We start from the raw sequence: 11,234 nt of genomic DNA, 5'->3' as shown, positions 1-11,234 counted from the left end.
CCAATTTAAGCTTTATTTAAGTCATAGCCTTATTCTATGAAACTGAGGCTATATAAAACTATAAATCAGGTATAAAATGCCCCCATAATTGGTACAAAACCAGACTGGTGGAAATGTGTTTTGTTTTAAAGTAGTTTGGTTCACTTTGTTGTCAAAGTACTACACACGTCATTGTATTACTGAGTGACACTACAATATGTGCTCAAATAAAAACAGAAAGTGCTCCTTTTGTTTCCGTTCCCACAAATATCAAGTCTAATTTCTCATACATCAAACTGTTCAAATAACATTTTATCAAAAGTAACCTGAGTAAGTAACTGAGTGACATTTATCCTCTGTGAAGTTTCTTTGAAACACAACTTCAGAAAACGTGAGCCTTACTTTCTACCTCCAAACATTCAAACCTTTTTCCCCGTGTAAACAACGAGGTGTGTATAAGTTCCTCCTAATGTTGGCAGAAACTTGACAGAAAACAGAAAAGGCTCCGACTCTGGTCTGGACAGTAAAACTGGTTTAACTGGGCTGGAAAAAGCCTGACGAGTTTGAACAGTTGCATGTTTTTACATACTTTCACTGCACAGAAGTTTCCCAACAGACACGTTTTAACTCGTCCTCTAAGAAAGGAAAAGTGTCTCAGTTGTTACTTATGAATATAGTTTTAAATATGCATTAGTATTTGGTAGACTTTGAAAGCGTGATGTTTAAGTAATTTCTCTGTGAGAATCAAAGAAACACTTTTGAATTGTGAAATTTTTGCGCATGCACTGCAAAAACAGAAAATCCTACACAGTATTCTTGGTTTAGTTTCCAGTGCAAATATCTTAGTACACTAAGAAATAGGACAAAACTAACTAACCAGTAACTTTTCAGCAAGATGTAGCAGCTTGTTTTAACTCAGTAATTCCTTAATATTTATGAAATAATTCTAGTTTCATTGGCGCTGTTACCTAGCAACCCCAGCCAAACCCAGCCCATCGCCTAGCAACCCAGTTCTTGTTCCACCGTCAGATTCTTTCACTTATAAGACATTTTTACCATGTTATGCATAAAATAATTTTCCAATTAAACTAGAACTATTCCATCAATGTTAATAAATTATCGACTTAAAACAAACTCTGATATGTTGCTGAAAAGTGAGTTAGTTTGTACTTATTTTAAGTGGACTAAGATATCTGCACTTATAAATACTTTTGTGTTTCTGGTGGTTTGTAACCAAAAGGGAATCTCTGACCAAGAAATGATCTCTGACAACAGTAATAATATGACAAACATATTTTATTACAAACGTATGAGGTTGAAAAACACAATTCAATAAATGATAAAAAAAAACAATGATAATAATGTTTAAAATGGATAGAATACAATACAATAAATTCACAATATATCACTGGTCTATTGTACAAAGTCAACCAGAAGTCTTAATGGTCATAAACCAGTTCAGATGTCACATTCAGATAACAAAGCGCTCAGTGCCAGAACTCACACCACATCTTTCTTCTTTAAAAAGGTCTTCAGCTGAGGATTCCCAGATCTCTTTCAAGAATCCAGCCTCTCAGTCGGTCAATCACTCTTCTTTCTTTCTTTCTTTCTTTCTTTCTTTCTTTCTTTCTTTCTTTCTTTCTTTCAGAAAGACACATGGAAGGTATTTTGCAGACAAATGTCAATAATTTACAGTCTTTCTCAGCTTTCAGACGTATGCCCGGCTATTGGCAACAGATCTGGCCACAGATTTGCCAGATCCGCTGTACCCATAAGGTACAGCGGATCTGGGTCCGCTGTACTTCATGGGATACTCTGGGGCGTCGTATTTGCGAGGACAGGAGCTGCACAGCAGGGCCCCTCCCAGGATGAGCAGCGCCGCCGTGGCCCAGCCGATGTAGAGCGCGGCGCCTATCTCCCGCCGCTGGGCGTCGATCATTACCGGGTTGTAGAAGTCCATGATGATGGTGTTGGCGGACCAGCACAAGGGGACCAACACCAGAACCCCGGCGCAGATGAAGATCACCCCGGACGCGATGGCCACCCTGACTTTGGCGCGAGGGTCCTCAACGAAGTTGGTGCACTTTCCTCCGGCGACTCCCAGGATGATTCCCATGGCGGAGACGATGATGGCGACGACCACCAGCGCCCGGGCGGCCTGCAGGTCCTGCGGCAGCGCCAGCAGCGAGTCGTAGATCTTGCACTGCATCTGGCCCGTGCTCTGCATCACGCAGTTCATCCACAAGCCGTCCCAGATGATCTGCGCCGTCACGATGTTGGCGCCGATGAAGGCCGTGACCTTCCACATGGGCAGGGCGCAGGTGACGATGGTCCCGATGAAGCCGATGACGGCCAGGATGAAGCCCAGCATCTGTCGTCCCATTGACACCATGATGGAGTTTAGTCGGGGCTGAACCGAGCAGAGAAGACAAACGAGTTGAAAGTTCGGCCGGTTGGAGAGCTTATTGCAAACGCTGTCAAACCTCAGTTGGTTTTAAGGATGTCTGGCTTGAAGGCGGAGCCAGAGCAGCTTCACCTCGGATCTGAAACCAGATTATGTGGAGATTTACCAGTCTGACCAGATTTTTCACATGACTTTTTGTGCGGCTGAGACGCAGTTTCGACAAGATGGACAACCTTGTGCAGCTGAGGTTCAGCATTCCTGATTTAAACAACAACAAAAGACGCTGGACAGACTGGGAGGTCGCTTCCAAGAACTGGTTTCAGGTTTTTAAAATAGAGAGTTTCACCGGACGTGGAAAACTATCTTTATTTCCATTTAGGGAGTCTCTTCCTGGTTTTACTACAGGTCCACTCAGTAATTTAATATATTATTTAAGGAAGTGCATCACTAAGTGAACCACTTTGAATAGATTTATATCTGTTAAGATGAACTTAACATCTACAATTAGAATATTACATCAGAACAATAAAAATAAAATTTTATAATACAGAAACATGGATTTAATGACAAGTATGCGTAACACCAACTGACAAGATTTTAATCTGACAAGCAAGCCTCATCTATTAGACATATATTCTAAATTATTAAATATGACTTTATTTTCTTTAATCCTCTTAAACAAACAACATTCAATTATCAAGTGGAAGAAGCCATAAAATACCAACGACAATTCCTAATGAACAAGATGTATTTATGTGAAAAATAATAATTAAAAACGACTTTTAGAATTTTTTACATCTTTACAAATATGTTTAAAATCATTTATTACCGTTAAAGGCCGTATGACAGCTTCTTATGATTGCAGACAAACGTTTTTTTATGTCTCCAATCTTATTTTGGAAAGCACACACACACACACACACACACACACACACATAAACACACACATTATATCTCAAAAATATATCGATGCACACATACCAATTTAAAAATGTGGCTATTTGTTGGTAAATTAAACAAATGTACATTCACAATTTAATATTAAATTTAGCTATTTTTTAACTAAGGAAGACACATTAATAATTACACACACACCTATATGTGTGCGTGTAAAATATTTGGGGCAGAAACTCAGATTGCATTTTACTTGCTAAACTAAAAAGTTACCATTTTTTATTTAAGATAAATAAAAAGAATCATCTTAAATACATTTTAAGATAAATGTATTTATGTATCTATATATAAATTAATGAATCTATCTATATAGAGTGAAAAGAAAACTAATTTAAAAATGTATACTATGTTAGAATTTAACTAAAAAAAATATGAAAGTCAATTAATTCATAAAAAATATAACATTTCTCCGTTTTTAAATAAAATGTTGCATTTTAAGTGTATTGATTTTTTATTGGACCATTTATATATCTCTCTCTTATTTTTAATTTTGTCAGTTCTCCATAATTATAATGTGACTTTTAATAACAATAATAAAAAAACCCTCTCTTGTTTGTTTTATTATTATTATGGTATGAAATGACTCCACAAACATAAAAATGTAAAAAGACTCAATCATTTTATTGAAGCAGTTTTTCTGGGAAACAAACAATGAATCACAGCAACTCAGAAAGTTGGAAAATAAATACAGCAGCTGTTTCCTTATGAAAAACGATGCATGAGTTACAGGTAAGAGGGAACAACATTCTTCAGTAGCTCTGTAGAATCAGAGCTACTGAAGAAAGTACTTTTACGTCACATTTTGCTGGATTACAAAGCATCTTTTAAAAATACAGTATCTGTTGAGATGCAGTTTTATGATACAGTGCAAACCAAAGTTTCAGTTTCTGACGTACGGCTGAGCAGAGTACGCGGTTGGATAGGGTTTGGAGGGGACGTAGCTCCCGGTGTACGGCCCGGTGTACGACTGGTTGGACGGCGCCGCGTACACTGGACCGTACGTCGCCACGTTCGGGCGCCCGTAGGTGTATACTGGCGGTCTGTAGGCTGGATAATAGGGCTTATTGGGAGGACAGGATGTGGTCAGGATGATCCCTCCGATCAGAAGCAACACCGCCGAAGTCCAACCGATGTAAATAGAAGCTCCAATTTCCCTTTTCTGCGTCTCAATGGTCAAGTTGCTCAGGTAGTCCGAGACGCTGACGGCCGCCGACCAGCAGACGGGGATCAGGATCAAGATGGCTGCCAGGATCAAGAGACACCCGCCGATGATCACCACAGTGGCGTTGCTGGAGTCCTTCTTCAGGCAGCTGGTGCACTTGGCTCCAACAAAAGTGATGATGAAGCCGATGAAGCCGAAGATCAGGCAGATGATGACCAGCGCGCGGGCGGCCTGCAGGTCCTGCGACAGCCGCATCAACGAGTCGTTGATCTTGCACTGCATCTGACCCGTACTCTGCATCACGCAGTTCATCCACAGCCCGTCCCAGACCACCTGGCCCGTCACGATGTTGGCGCCGATGTAGGAGGTCACTCGCCACATGGGGACGCCGCAGCAGACACAGGCCAGAACCAGGCCTGCGAAGCTGATGACCTGGCCTGTCACTTCCTTGCCAATCCTCCCCATGGTGAAGAGGCTTCGTCCGCGGCAGGAGTGAGTCGGTTCTCGGAGAGATGCAGCTCTCTCACCAGCTGTTTGTCGCAGAATGGGAAGGAGGAGGTGCTGTCAGGTGAGTTTCTCTGGACAAACAAGATTCCTTCTCATGCAGGTGCAGGAGTGGCAGCTACTTTAAAGGTGACCCTTTATGCTTCCCTGAACAGGTTAGGTTAGGTATGTAGAATATATAAAACATGAACAATCTCATTTCAGCGGATTGAAATGAGACTCCAGTCTCCTCTTGTCACTTTAAGGAACAGTATTGTTTTAAAGGTGTATTATTGTCATTTTATAGCATAATCAATTAACTGTTAACTTCAGCTGATATAAAAATGCTCTATGTATCAAATATGAATTAAAATAATTTTTATCTCCTAACTTAATCTTGAAATTGGGCCTCTGTCTCTTTAAAAACTCCTGCTGTTTCTGAAACTCCGCCTTCAGGAAGTAGTCTTCTCTATTAACCCTTTAACAATGTTTTTACCAGTGCTGCACTGAAAAGTAGCTACTATAATGAGCTCAGCAGTTCCACCAGATGTTTGCTAATTGTTGCTGGCTAGTCTGAAGGATCTGAGTGGGGGAAACCTGCTTCGTGGGGCAGAAGCTCAGAAACTTGGAAACTGCATCTCTGAGGAGGAGATGTGCCTCAAAGGCGGGGCTTGGTCCACCCTGACGTTTTGCTCAGTTGAATAGTTGCCATGGAGATTAAAGGATTTCTCAAACATGCATGAAATAGTCAAAGCAACACTCCAGGTTTGTTTTTGGTGATTGAATAACATGATGTAAAGTTAAAAAAACCCAACAAGTTTACATAATACTGCCTCTTTAAATCTTAATAAGCTGCTGGCCACGCCACCAACTCCAAGTTTGCACTCACAAATAAAAATGGCTGCAAACAGATGCGCAATAATAGAATACATCGCTGAAAAGCAGAAGTGGTGCCTCCTTTGCAACCAACAAGACTGCAGCAAGTGGTTTCTGGATGGTAAGTCAACAACAAAACACTGGTCTTTTCCAGCAGCCATTATACAGCGCATGCAAACCCAAAAGGTCTAACCCAAGTTATAAATTTTTTATCATTACATTTAGTAATCCCTGATACTGACCAAAGGTATTTAAACTTTTGAATTTGAGGAAAGTTACAAAATAATCTCACATCTCTTCAAGTTTCACAACATTTAGCAAATATAAACAAATTTGGTAATCCTAACTAACCCAAAACAAGAAAAGTTTGGTGTGATTTGACTTCAGACAGTGCAAAAAAAAATCTGTAGGTGTCTTTTTATCCAGTGTACGTAAACATCTGGTTTCAACTGCAGATGCTTCCATTGTGAAATAATAGTTTCTGTCTCACTGTCTGAGTTTAAATCAAAGTTATTTTTTCCCTTTTTTTGCTCAGTTAGGGTTTCCTTAATTATTTCTACCTCCTAAATGAGTATATTTAACTTTTAAATGATGGTTCTTGGGTCAGACAATGTGGATAACCGTCTAGAGGCCTCTCACAATAGTTAACTGGAATTTTGGCCCAACTGGGTCAGGCTTGTAAATTGACTAGAACACACACACACACACACACACACACACACACACACTCACACACACACGATTATGGTTTCCAATAGAAGAGCTACTCCAACACAATCTGTAAAACAGAGAGGAATGTATGCAAACTCAAAAAAGGCCCAAAGTTAAGTGAAGTAATATTCAATAAATTAAAATAGATAAATCAATAAATCAATAAATCAATATTTCCGGCTTATTCTGTGGAACGTGATTCCTGAATTGTTTATGGATTTTTCAGTAGAGCACATCTAAAATATTTGAAAGAAAATGCAGCTCGGGAAGCTGAAAGGTTACTTGACGTGAAATTGGCTGGCGTTTGCAAAGCAGCCAATCCAGGAGCTGCATTTATCTTCCTTGGTACTGATTGGCTGTATCCTGAGAGCAAAAGTAAGGAAGTCTGTAAATGTTATATTCTGTAGTTATGATAGGATGGCTTCTAACATATGTGTTATTGAATATTTGAATCATTAAAGAAGGAAGTTATGAGAGTCTTTAGAGCAGATTTCAAGTTTTTGTGGATTTTAAGTATTTGTGGGCAGCTAACAGTATCAGCCTTTACAGATCAACTACACACAGATTGTATGTTTCCAAGCCTTTCTTCTGTTAATTATGACGTTTTGTTGTTTATAGTTTATAAAAACTCAACATTTAAGGAAAAAAAATAGAAAAACCAATAAAAATATGTTTTACTACCAAAATGTTTGATTAATTAGAGGTATGTTTAATACCAGTTTAAAGGTTGCTATCTTTAAAAGCTACTTTCAATCTGAGGTTCATCAGAACAAATTATAATTTATTTAACAGGACAGTTTGGTGTAGGATGAATACAATACTCATCCAATTATGGTCAGGTCAACGCAGAACTGATTCCCTAAATATAAAATTAACCAATTTAAATTCATCACCTCAGTCCGTTCAGCTGAATATTGAGAGTTTAACTAAATGGAAAAAAAAATTCCCCTTCATCACAAACAAAACAACAGGGAGAGTCTGAACTGTTTTCTGTTAAGTGTATTTTGTGTTTCACAGGAAAAAGAAAAACAAACATTCGAGGACAGAAAATCTGTCCTGAAACTGGAAGTTTAAGGTGCGGCACTGACAGAAAACAACCTGTGCAGATGACAGCGATCCACTCCGTCTGCATCGAAAGCTTTTCTGAAAACAAACTGATGGAGAAAAAAAAGTCTCATAACGTCCCATGACTGAAACCTTTGTATACACAAAACCAATGAGACGCGCCTCTGTCACATGACGCTGCGCCAACAAGTTCGTCACCTGGAAAATATTACAAAACAATCTCATCATCATTTCGTTTCCGTCTTAAAGCACAGAAACAAGAAAACTCAAATGTCTAATTAAATGTAAGTTAATTAAAGTTTGCAAGTGTTTCATTAAATTTATACTGAGGTTTAAAACTCTGAAAAGTGTTAAAACGGACGACTCGCCCAAAATTTTCCAACCAGGAAATAAACTGGAAGAATATTCAAGTCCTTGCGTAACATTTTATTTTATTTTTAAATTTTCCACAGAACTATAATGTAATAGTTCAGTTTTAACAGAGTGTATTTACATTACAAACACAAGAACAAGTAAAGTTACATGACTATATGGAGAACAAAAAGAATTTAAAAGTAAAGGAAAAAGCATTACGCATTTATTTACACATAGATGTGTTTGTTATTAGGGTCAATTTCTTTAAAAATACAAATGATCACAATGACATTTAATAAAATCTCTTGCAATGTTCAAAAGGAATTAAATATTCATATCTTGGATTACTAAAACAGATTGTTTCCAAAGTAATCATTATGAAAGAAAGCCTTTCATAAGCCTTTTCATGATCAAACCCCCTCATAAAACTGGCCAGAAGCTGAGAATTCGTACAATATTTACACTTTGCGTGGATTCATCAGTAAGATAAATATGAGCTGACATGTCAGCTGTCTTGAGCCTTCGTGTCCGTGTTAGGAGGGAAACTTTATACGTATTCTCTGGATGCGGAAGTGGTCTTCACTGGGGTGAATCTGGGTTTGGAAACGTAGTTAAGGTCTCCCTCAATGGTGGGGCAATTCCAGCAAAGTAGCCCCCCTCCAATCAAGAACAAGGCAGAAGCTGCCCATCCGATGTACAGCGACGCTCCCAACTCGTATTGAGGCGTTCCGATTATCATCAAGTTGTAGAACCTGTTGATGACGGAGTTGGCGGACCAGGAGACGGGAATGAGGCACAGTAGCCCGGCGAGGATGAACAGAATTCCAGAAACGATGCAGACCTTCGACTTGGATCGCTCGTCCTCAATGCAGTTGGTGCACTTTCCCCCAGCGATGGCCAGGAACACCCCACAGATCCCCAACAAGATGGAGACGACGATCATGGCGCGGGCCGCCTGCAGGTCCTGCTCCAACGCCAGCATGGAGTCGTACACCTTACACTGCATCTGGCCCGTGCTCTGCACCACACAGCTCATCCACAAACCCTCCCAGATGGTCTGAGCCGTGATGATGTTGGCGCCCACGAAGGCGGACACCCTCCACATGGGTAGCCCGCACACCACAATGTCCAGCAGCCAGCCGATCGAGGCTATGACTATGCCGGTGAACTGAATGCCCTGAGAGACCATCTTCCTGCCTTGCTGCGACACGCCAAACTCAACGAGAAAACAGTGGAAATGTCGCAGGTTGGACTGTAAAGGTTCTTATGTGAGCAGAAGCATGAGGGTAGCCGATACCACCAACCTCAGCAGCTATTGGCTGTGAAGTGTTTGTACACAAAACACTTCACAGTTTATGAAGGTGTCCTTAATGCAGTGCTGACCTGCAAGTTTCAAGGTGAGCAATGAGTATGAAACCTAAACTAATGAGATCAGCACTGGGATCTTCATTGAAAGAAGATACCCCTTCAATATGGACTCCATCTCCCTGGGCAAAAAGCTACTCACTGATGATGGCTAGCATTGGTTTTAGCTGTTAAGTTGTCAACATAACGCATAAAATCTTAAATGCTTGCGTGATATATAAAAGAAAAAGGGACAATACTAATTGTCAACACTACGAACACTAGATAACAAGATCAGGAAAAAGTTTTAATGATGAAAAATAGCTAGGGAGAGGGAAGTAGGTCAGTGGCGCTAGCTTGACTATGACAATCTTAACATGTAGATGTGATGTGGAATTCAGTGTGTTTGGTTCAGTTACAAAATAAGGAAAAAGGCAATTCATACAGCTAACATTACTGTTACTGTGGCAGCGTGGCTGTAATGGATGGAAAGTAAAAGAATCGTCTTTTTGCCCTACAGTGTTGTGAGCATGTGCGAAATTTCCGGATGTAAACAATAACATACAAGAGGTTTGTTGAAGATGACCTATTATGCCTCCCTGAACAGATTAGGATAAGTCTATGAAACGTATTTAAAATCACGCTTGTTCACATAATAAGTTGTTAAAAAAAACATCTCACGCCAACATTTTCCTGTAAATTTGAGCACAGAAAATTTACTTGTGGGGTTCGTCAAGGCTCCCATCTTAGTGCCCTTTTATTTCACACTCCTTTTATTTCACACTCCCTATCTCAGCACAGACTACAACAAAACCAAAAGTTTGCATACATTTCTCTCTGTCTGAAGTTAAATCTGACCCAATTTCTCTTGTTTAAGATCAGCCATGTCACAATAATGAGAGAATATCACAAATTTATTTATTAATATCTTCGAAATCTAAAGTCAACATAAAGAATGATTAGTGCCTCTTTATCAACGAGGTAAAGCTGAGGATATGGATGTATTTAAAGGCCACACCTGGAAAATGTTGCTTTCTGGTTTGACAACTTCTGATCTTAATAAATAAATCTCTCACTATTGTTGCATTTAGCAAATAGAAATATTTTTTTATAATTATGACTGAACAGGTTTGGTCTGATTTAATGTCAGACAATGAGAAAAAAACAGGTGTGTATCTTTATTCAACTTGTGTAAACTTATTGTTTCAAATGTAGACGGCTATGCTGATGACACACAACGTTATATTTTTGTGTCACCAAATTACAGTCTCTTTGCAACAATCTTTGTGTTCTCACTGGTTATTTCAGCCACAATTTCCCCCAATTTAAAGCAAAAATACATTTGCATTTAACAACAAATGAAAAAAATCAACACTTAAGATGCTCTGAATTAGGGTAAACACTAAAATAGGCCTTAAAGTTTAGCTATGGACTCAATGTTGGACAAATTCTATTAAAGATTTAATTTTTGGGTTAATCTTTTGTAATTTACTGGTTGCCTGCACCAGGAAAATGAACCATTTAGCACTCCTATCCTGTTATTATTTTACAAATGTAGTTTTTAGTGTGTGAAAGGTCACAGACTTGCTGCTCAGGTTGACCCCTCAGGTCATCAGAGATCTGTGTTTTTGGAACTATAACTAAACAAGTTGAGATCATTTTGTTTCTATTCTCCTGTTTCTTTTAACACAATTATTATATTTTACTGTTTATCTTTTCATTTACTTCATATTTTTAAATTTTTTATGTACTGTTTTCAGTAATTTTGATCCCGTTTCTGAAAAGGAGTTTTAATTACCCCAAGCATGAGTAGTGTTTAAACACAATCCCTGCTTTTCCTGATTTTAAGCTGCATGTTTCACATATTATAAATTCATGCTAATTTATTTAGCCACTAAACCA

At 39.0% G+C, this 11,234-nt stretch overlaps 3 protein-coding genes across 3 annotated transcripts; all 3 read right to left on the bottom strand.

Annotated features, from left to right (window-relative positions):
* Positions 1 to 1,442: 1,442 nt before the first annotated feature.
* LOC114161871 (claudin-like protein ZF-A89) lies at positions 1,443 to 2,463 on the bottom strand. Its single transcript, XM_028045495.1, has 2 exons — positions 1,617 to 2,463; positions 1,443 to 1,579 (listed from the first exon to the last, which is right to left on the bottom strand). Exon 1 carries the CDS (start codon positions 2,369 to 2,371, stop codon positions 1,688 to 1,690), a length of 684 nt encoding a protein of 227 aa, XP_027901296.1. The 5' UTR covers positions 2,372 to 2,463; the 3' UTR covers positions 1,443 to 1,579; positions 1,617 to 1,687.
* Positions 2,464 to 3,937: 1,474 nt separating this feature from the next.
* cldnf (claudin f) lies at positions 3,938 to 5,088 on the bottom strand. The gene has a single exon (XM_028045494.1). It carries the CDS (start codon positions 4,962 to 4,964, stop codon positions 4,218 to 4,220), a length of 747 nt encoding a protein of 248 aa, XP_027901295.1. The 5' UTR covers positions 4,965 to 5,088; the 3' UTR covers positions 3,938 to 4,217.
* A 2,923-nt stretch (positions 5,089 to 8,011) lies between these two features.
* On the bottom strand, positions 8,012 to 9,531 carry LOC114161874 (claudin-4-like). The gene has a single exon (XM_028045497.1). The coding sequence runs from the start codon at positions 9,175 to 9,177 to the stop codon at positions 8,536 to 8,538; it is 642 nt and encodes a 213-aa protein (XP_027901298.1). The 5' UTR covers positions 9,178 to 9,531; the 3' UTR covers positions 8,012 to 8,535.
* Between the last annotated feature and the right edge of the window lie 1,703 nt (positions 9,532 to 11,234).

Source organism: Xiphophorus couchianus, chromosome 18 (genome assembly GCF_001444195.1).
Source record: "Xiphophorus couchianus chromosome 18, X_couchianus-1.0, whole genome shotgun sequence".
Taxonomy (NCBI): Eukaryota; Metazoa; Chordata; class Actinopteri; order Cyprinodontiformes; family Poeciliidae; genus Xiphophorus; species Xiphophorus couchianus.
This window is presented reverse-complemented; position numbering and strand designations above follow the sequence as displayed.

What these genes read in the sequence shown, in the direction of transcription:
- LOC114161871 (XM_028045495.1), bottom strand. Translation starts at nt 2,371, where the DNA reads ATGGTGTCAATGGGACGACAGATGCTGGGCTTCATCCTGGCCGTCATC.
- cldnf (XM_028045494.1), bottom strand. Translation starts at nt 4,964, where the DNA reads ATGGGGAGGATTGGCAAGGAAGTGACAGGCCAGGTCATCAGCTTCGCA.
- LOC114161874 (XM_028045497.1), bottom strand. Translation starts at nt 9,177, where the DNA reads ATGGTCTCTCAGGGCATTCAGTTCACCGGCATAGTCATAGCCTCGATC.